Source organism: Ovis canadensis, chromosome 1 (assembly GCF_042477335.2).
Source record: "Ovis canadensis isolate MfBH-ARS-UI-01 breed Bighorn chromosome 1, ARS-UI_OviCan_v2, whole genome shotgun sequence".
Lineage (NCBI taxonomy): Eukaryota > Metazoa > Chordata > Mammalia > Artiodactyla > Bovidae > Ovis > Ovis canadensis.
In genome coordinates, this window is record NC_091245.1 from 20,998,617 (window position 1) to 21,005,941 (window position 7,325).

The window sequence follows — 7,325 nt, forward strand, 5'->3', positions numbered from 1 at the left end:
CCGCTAGGGAAGCCCCTTTAAGTACCCTACAGACTTCAAAAGCCAGTTTCTACTAGAACTAAGATTTTACAGAAAAACCAGGGTGGGACTGGAGAAGGAAATGGCAACCCACTCCAGTACTCTTGCCTGGAAAATCCCATGGACAGAGGAACGTAGTAGGCTACAGTCCATGGGGTCCCAAAGAGTAGGACACGACTGAGCCACTTCACTTCACTTCACTTCAGGGTGGGAACTAGCTAGCGCTGGTCAAGTTTCCACCCGGACTCTTTTTTTTGCTCTCAGGAAGTGAGGGGGGACAATTTATTCTCACTTGCCGGAAGTCTTTTTTCCAGAGTTCCGAGCTCTTCTTGCAGTTCAGGTTTCTACCTCTGTGTGCGACGCTGGCAAGTGAGTAGCAGGGCTGTTGCCACAGGTGCAGGTTGGGAAAAGTGGTGGGGCACCAAGGCTTTGGTGTAAATTGAAGCCGCGGGCGCTGTTGAACAAAGTTTCCTGGGATCTTTGCTTCCAGACTTCATCCCTTTTCTACTGATGTCGGCTCTAAGAGTTGTAGTTTGTAACTCTTATTTGGCGCAGTGGAAATATTGAGCATTTTCACCCAAATTGAGTGGATTAACTCTTGGGTCTTTGTCCTTAATCTCCTCACCCGTTGCCATCCCGGGCTTTAGGCTATCACATTTTTGCTTTAATACCCTTGAGTTGGAAACCACTTGTCACAGTGCCTAGGGAGTTCGAAAGGTTGGGGGAGCATGTAATCCCTTAAAAAGGTGATTTTGAACAAACGTGAGTAGGTCGGTCCTGCAGGTATGTGTGTTTGGGAGTCAGGAAGTGTGTCTGTGTGTTTGTGTAGCCACTCAATTGTGTCCGACTCTTTGTGATCCCATGCACTGTAGGCTGCCAGTTTCCTCTGTCCATGGAATTCTCCAGGCACGAATACTGGAGTGGGTTGCCATTCCCTTCCCCAGGGGATCTTCCTGACCTAGGAATCAAACCTGGGTCTCCTGCATGGAAGGCAGATTCTTTACCATCTGAGCCACCAGGGAAGCCCATATTATCTAATTGACCCGGGATAACTTAACTCCCTACTTGCTTCCATATATGGAGAGAGAGCCATTGACAGTCTGGTATACAGAATTTCTTGACCCAGCCCTAATATCTGTGATCAAGAAATTAGTTCACTGTTGTTTTTTTTTTTTCCAATAGGCGAGAAGTAAATTTATTAATAAAGGAATCTTTTGAGAGATCGGCAAGGGGGCTCTGCCAAGTTTTTTTTTTAATCTGTGTTAGATCTTAGATGTGACTCCTTGCAGCTGGAGAGCCTAGTTGCTTTTGCATGTGGGATCTTAGTTCCTCCACAGGGCTCAAACCACATCCCCTGCATTGGGAGACTGCAGACTCTCAACCACTGGACCACCGGGGAAGTCCCCAAGTTTTTAAATTAAGCAGCCACTGTGGGTTTTGGATTTTAGACACTTCTGTTTTTCTGGTTAATACTGGGACTCATGTAAACATGACAGATCTGGGTTCATAGTATTCTCATTCAGCCACTTACTGGTTGCTTACATTTTGTAAGGTGGGAATAATAGCTAGTTGGTTTTTTTTTAGTGCCTGCTTTGTGTTAGGGACAGTGCACATCTATTAGCTTATTTAATTTTTATAGCGACCCTATGTAGTTATTATAAGCCTTAGGTGAGTGAACTGCACTATAATCAGGTTAAATTAATTTGTCCAAAATCGCATAACTAATACATGGTAGAGCCAGAATTCCAGCCTAGGTCATTTGACTCCAAAATCTGCACTCTAACTTAACAGATTATTAATATCACTCAGCACCAAATTGATGAGGTGCCTGTATTAAATAAGTTCGTGCATATAAAACACATAATTATAATGCCTGGTTCGCAGCTAGTTGTATTGATTGCTATTATCATTACTTTTAAGCTATAAACTCCTAAGCCCCAAAATAAATAACTAAGGAGAAAAAAGAAAGCAGACAAGTTATGACTTTCAGTGTTAAAGATAAGAAAGCTGGCACTTCAAGGGAGCAATTTATCCAAGGTCACACAGCTGGGAAATGATAGAGGCATTTGTAAAGATCTAGATACATTGTCCAGAGAAGGCAGTGGCACCCCACTCCAGTACTCTTGCCTGGAAAATCCCATGGATGGAGGAGCCTGGTAGGCTGCAGTCCATGGGGTCGCTAAGAGTAGGACACGACTGAGCGACTTCACTTTCATGCATTGGAGAAGGAAATGGCAACCCACTCCAGTGTTCTTGCCTGGAGAATCCCAGGGACGAAGGAGCCTGGTGGGCTGCCGTCTCTGGGGTCACACAGAGTCGGACACGACTGAAGTGACTTAGCAGCAGCAGCAGATATATATTGTCTCTGCATTACTCTTCTTTACACCCAACAGCAAAAGCTAAATTAATGGTTCAAAGAAAAGGATCTATCTACTACATGTTACTGATTTTTTAAAACACTAGTGACTGTTTCCAAAGGAAACTGTTATATGGAAGAAATTCCCCCAAATTCCTACTTTTAAAAATTATGCATGAAGTGAAGAAAATTAAATGACATCTTATTTTGTTCACAGCAGCATGCTTCTGATTCAGACCCTCCACTTAACTGTAAAAATACATTAATCAGAACTGTGTGGCATCTTCCTAAGCAAGACTTTCAGTGGGACCCAGTATGCTTCACTTCATCCGGAAGTTTTCTCAAGCATCTTCAAAGGTTGGTTTATTCAGCAAATATTTGAACACTACTTTCCAAGCACTGCTTCACTGGACAATAGTAGTAAAATAAAGAAGACAAAAATCCTTATCTTCATACTGTAGTTGATCTGGGTAAGAGTAAAATACAAATAAGTGAAATATTTACTGTGTCAAAGTGAAATATTTGGTATGTCAAATGGTAAGTGCTGTGGAGAACTACAGAGCAGGGAAGGGGAATAGGGACAGTAGACTTTGAAGTTCTGCATTTATAAACAGGGTGGTCAGAGTGAGGCAATGATCGATGCAGATACCTCAGGGAAGAACATTTTAGAAGAAAAAACAGTTCTCAAGATGGACTCATTCCTAGCAATTTTGAATAACTACCAAGATTCTTTAAATAGCTCTTATGTTTTCTTTAATCCAGTATTTTCTGAGTTACAGTTGATCTGTGTAACTATTGAAGTATGGAATCTACTCACTAAAGAACAGAATCAGCAGAAGAGGTTATTGCTTTGGCCATGTGCCATGAGCGGCACTGGGGATTTTTTTTAAGGCAAAGGAAAAAAAAAAACATATGGTCCAAGCCCTCAGGTCTACTGAGACAGACAAGTGAACATGTGATTTTAATTCACTGTGAGAGTTATGATAGGAGTGTGCATAGGGTGCTTGCTTACAGCAGAATTAAATCACATTGGAGAAAGCTTCCAGCTGAATTTTGAAAGGTAAGTTCCCTAAAGAGAAAAATGGTAATCTAAAATTCTAGGCAGAGACTTGTAGAAAGGCATGAAGCTATGAAAAGTTTGCAGTGTCTAAAGCTTAATTTTCTTTACATAAAACAGAACTGCCATAGTAATTAGTGCAGCTTCTTTTTCAATTTATAAATAGAAGAGGCAGTTTAGAATGCCAAAAGCTAAAGACCTAGTCTTTACCTGTTCCTCCAGATCTTTCTTTCATGGGATAATATTGTGGTAGGCCAAAATGTACCATGGTTTCTATTCCGTAGTAGCTTCTTTTGCATGTTGTATAGCTATTTAATAGTCTTTGCAGCAATAACATCACCCTATACGCCAACCTTTACGTTTGACATGCACCACATGGTTTGTTTTTATATTGTTTCATATTGTGACTAAAACATTTGGTGATTTTCTTTTTTAAGTCTGTTTTATTGTCTTCTGGTTCTATTTTCCCTATAGATGCTGAAGTACACTTCCACAGTCAGACCAGGAGCCAGCAGGAGAATAGAAACACTTTCTCACAAGACATGTCTTCAGCAGAACTTTTCCCCTTTGTTTCCGAGACTTTGGCTTTTCTCATCCTTTCCAGCATGTGTGAGCAAGACACAGTATTATCATACTTCCCTATGCAGTTTTAAGAAGAAGCAAGAGCAAGCAGTGCTTCCAGCCAGGCCACCACGAACAATCAGTTTCCTGCCTGACAGCCCAAAGCCAGCATTATACATAACTCTGGCAGGACTAATCCCCTTCGTTGCTCCACCAGTGGTCATGGTGATGACAAAGACTTATATTCCCATATTAGCTTTTACTCAGATGGCTTATGGAGCCAGTTTCCTTTCTTTCTTGGGAGGGATCAGATGGGGTTTTGCTCTGCCAGAAGGTAGTCCAGCCAAACCAGACTTCCTCAATTTAGCTAATAGTATAGCTCCTGTTGTGTTTTCATGGTTTGCTTTCTTTATTTCTGAAAGACTAAGTGAAGCTATAGTCACAGTAATAATAGGTTTGGGGATAGCGTTACACACTGAACTCTTTCTCTTGCCCCATTATCCCAATTGGTTCAAAGCCCTGAGGATAGTAGTCACTTTAGTGGCCTTTTTTTCATTTATAATCACTTTACTAGTGAAAGATTTTTATCCAGAGAAAGGACCCAAGAGACTTGGGCAAGTAAAATAAACATAAAACTACTCTATAGATAATGTTAGTATGTTGGTTAGAAGCCTTGTGTTTTACAGTCATCTTTTTCTACCTCTCCTGTTTAGCTTTTTCCCAGGAAAGGTGATATTTTCTTTCCAAACTATTTTTCATTTGTAGAAATCTTTATCTTATAGAAGTCACTGAGAAGCAGCTTGAAAACCCTTAAGTAAAATTCTCATTTAGTCTTTTTATGAGTTATAGTCATCCACTTAAAATTTTCAATGTTTTGTTTTGAAAAATGTAAATAAAAAATGATGAAAAACACTGTGCTAGAGCTTTACAGTCATTGAAAACACACACACAAACTCTCAGAGGAAAACTTCATGAGTGTCTAAAAATGATAGGTGGCTCTAGTGTGGAGTTTTCATTGCAGTTGCCCCTGGAAATTGCATTTCCAAGCTCATTTTACCTGGCATAACCTAGTTATTTGAACTGAAAGGATCTATGGCTTTAAAAGTCAGTAGGAAGCACTGTCACAAGGGAAAGCTGTGTTGAAAGAAAAGCTGGACATATTTTCTGGTTTTATCCGGATATTTGGCAGAGTATAGACAGAACTTGATTTATGGACCTAACATTCCAGATTCCTATGTAATATTCTTTTTAGAATCAGACTTTACTTTCACCACCACAGACATCCACAACTGAGTGTTGTTTCCGCTTTGGCCCTGACGCTTCCTTTCTGGAGCTATTAGCAACTGCCTTCTGCTCTTCCCCAGTAGCATAATGGACACTTTCCTACCTGGGAGACTCATCTTTCAGTGTCATATCTTTTTGCCTTTTCATACTGTTCACAGGGTTGTTAAAGTACCAGACCCACCTTACCTGTCTCCTGAGAAACTTGTGAGTCAAGATGCAACAGTTAGAACTGGACATGGAATAATTGACTGGTTCAAAATTGGGAAAGGAGTATGACAAGGCTGTGTACTGTCACCCTGCTTATTTAACTTACATGCAGAGTATATCATGCAAAATGTTAGGCTGGATGAATCACATGCTGGAATCAAAGACTGCCAAGAGAAATATCATCAACCTAAGATATGCAGATGATACCACTCTAATGACAGAAAATGAAGAGGACCTGAAAAGCCTCTAGATGAGGGTCAAAGAGGAGAGTGAAAAAACTGCCTTGAAACTTTCAACATTAAAAAAAACTAAGATCATGGCATCCAGTCCTATAACTTCATGACATAGAAGGGAAAAAAGTAGCAGTGAAAGATTTTATTTTCTTGGGCTCCAAAATCACTGTGGACAGTGACTGCAAGCAAACCCAGGTCTCCTGCATTGCAGGTAGATTCTTTACTTGCTGAGCTACAAGGGAGCTCAGATGTGAGTTGGACCATAAAGAAGGCTGAGCGCCAAAGAACTGATGCTTTTGAATTATGATGCTGGAGAAGGATCTTGAGACTCCCTTGGACTGTAAGGAGATCAAACCATCAATCATAAAGGAAATAAACCTTGAATATTCATTGGAAGAACTGATGCAGAAACTCCAATACTTTGGTCCCCTGATGCGAAGAGCTGACTCACTGGAAAAGACCCTGATGCTGGGAAAGATTGAAGGCAAAAGGAGAAGAGGCAGCAGAGGATGAGATAATTAGATAGCATCACCGACTCAATGGACATGAAATGTGAGCAAACTCCAGGAGATGGTGGAGGACAGAGGAGCCTAGCTTGCTGCAGTCCATGGGGTTGCAAAGAGTGGGAAACAAGCTAGAAACTGAACAATAACAAGTAGATACAACTTATCTCCAAACATAACACCAACTGGTAAAAAAAATACTTAATAAAGCGACTAGTAAGATCCCCTGCAGAAGGGCATGGCAACCCACTCCAGTATTCTTGCCTGGAAAATCCCATAGACAGAGGATCCTGGCAGGCTACAGTCCACTGGGTCACAAAGAGTCAGACACTACTGACATGACTTAGCATGCAACACATGTACAAACTAGGAAAAGTCAATCTGGAGTCATTTTTATAATGTTCTATCTAGTTTTACAAGTCAACTCATACAGAAGCTTTTTATAACAGTGAAAATACCTTGGATTCTAACTTGAAAACCTAGTCTTTTCAGATGCATAGTCTCATAAAAAGAAAAAACATTTAAAATGTAAGAATATAAATTAGGAAATGGATATGATATATATAACCTTTGTATCTCTGTTAGTCACTCAGTCGTGTCCAACTCTTAGCGACCCCATCGACTGTATGGACTGAAGCCTGCCAGGCTCTGTCCATGGGATTCTCTAGGCAAAAATACTGGAGTGGGTTGCCTACCTTTCTATAAGTATTCAAATATTAGGTAAGAAATTTCATAAGTAAATTATATACATATAATTTCCACTTCAGTGATTCTTGCTGTGGAAAGATCATAATCTAGAATAGTAACTTGTTTACTTTTTTGTGTGTTCAAGTCCCAATCCACAGCATCTCAGAATGTGACCTTAGTTGAAGACGGGTCTTTACAGAGGTAATAAGGTTAAAGTGAGATTATAAGGGTAGATTGTAATGTTATAGTACTGGTGTTCTTACAAGAGAAAATTTAGAGATAAACATGTATATAGAGAGAATACCAATGAACATGAAGATCTACTTGCCAAGAAGAAGCCGTGAAGAGATCTCTCCTTAGCCCTCAGAAGGAACTAACTCCACCAACACCCTGATTTCAGATTTTGGGCATCCAAAACT

General features: G+C 40.3%; 1 protein-coding gene across 2 annotated transcripts; it reads left to right on the forward strand.

The window, feature by feature from the left end:
* The first annotated feature begins 260 nt into the window (after positions 1-260).
* On the forward strand, positions 261-4,904 carry TMEM69 (transmembrane protein 69). 2 transcript variants are annotated; one of them, XM_069557071.2, is made up of 3 exons: positions 261-387; positions 2,592-2,731; positions 3,906-4,904. In XM_069557071.2, exons 2-3 carry the CDS (start codon positions 2,690-2,692, stop codon positions 4,617-4,619), a joined length of 756 nt encoding a protein of 251 aa, XP_069413172.2. In that variant the 5' UTR covers positions 261-387; positions 2,592-2,689; the 3' UTR covers positions 4,620-4,904. The 2 variants fall into 2 exon arrangements, with proteins under 2 accessions (XP_069413172.2, XP_070145456.1); XM_070289355.1 differs by having other exon boundaries at positions 309-387; positions 2,595-2,731.
* Positions 4,905-7,325: the final 2,421 nt, after the last annotated feature.

Coding starts and splice junctions, on each gene's coding strand:
- TMEM69 (XM_069557071.2), top strand. CDS start 2,690: ATGCTTCACTTCATCCGGAAGTTTTCTCAAGCATCTTCAAAG. Junction 2,732..3,905: donor TTTCTCAAGCATCTTCAAAG/GTTGGTTTATTC, acceptor TTTTCCCTATAG/ATGCTGAAGTACACTTCCAC.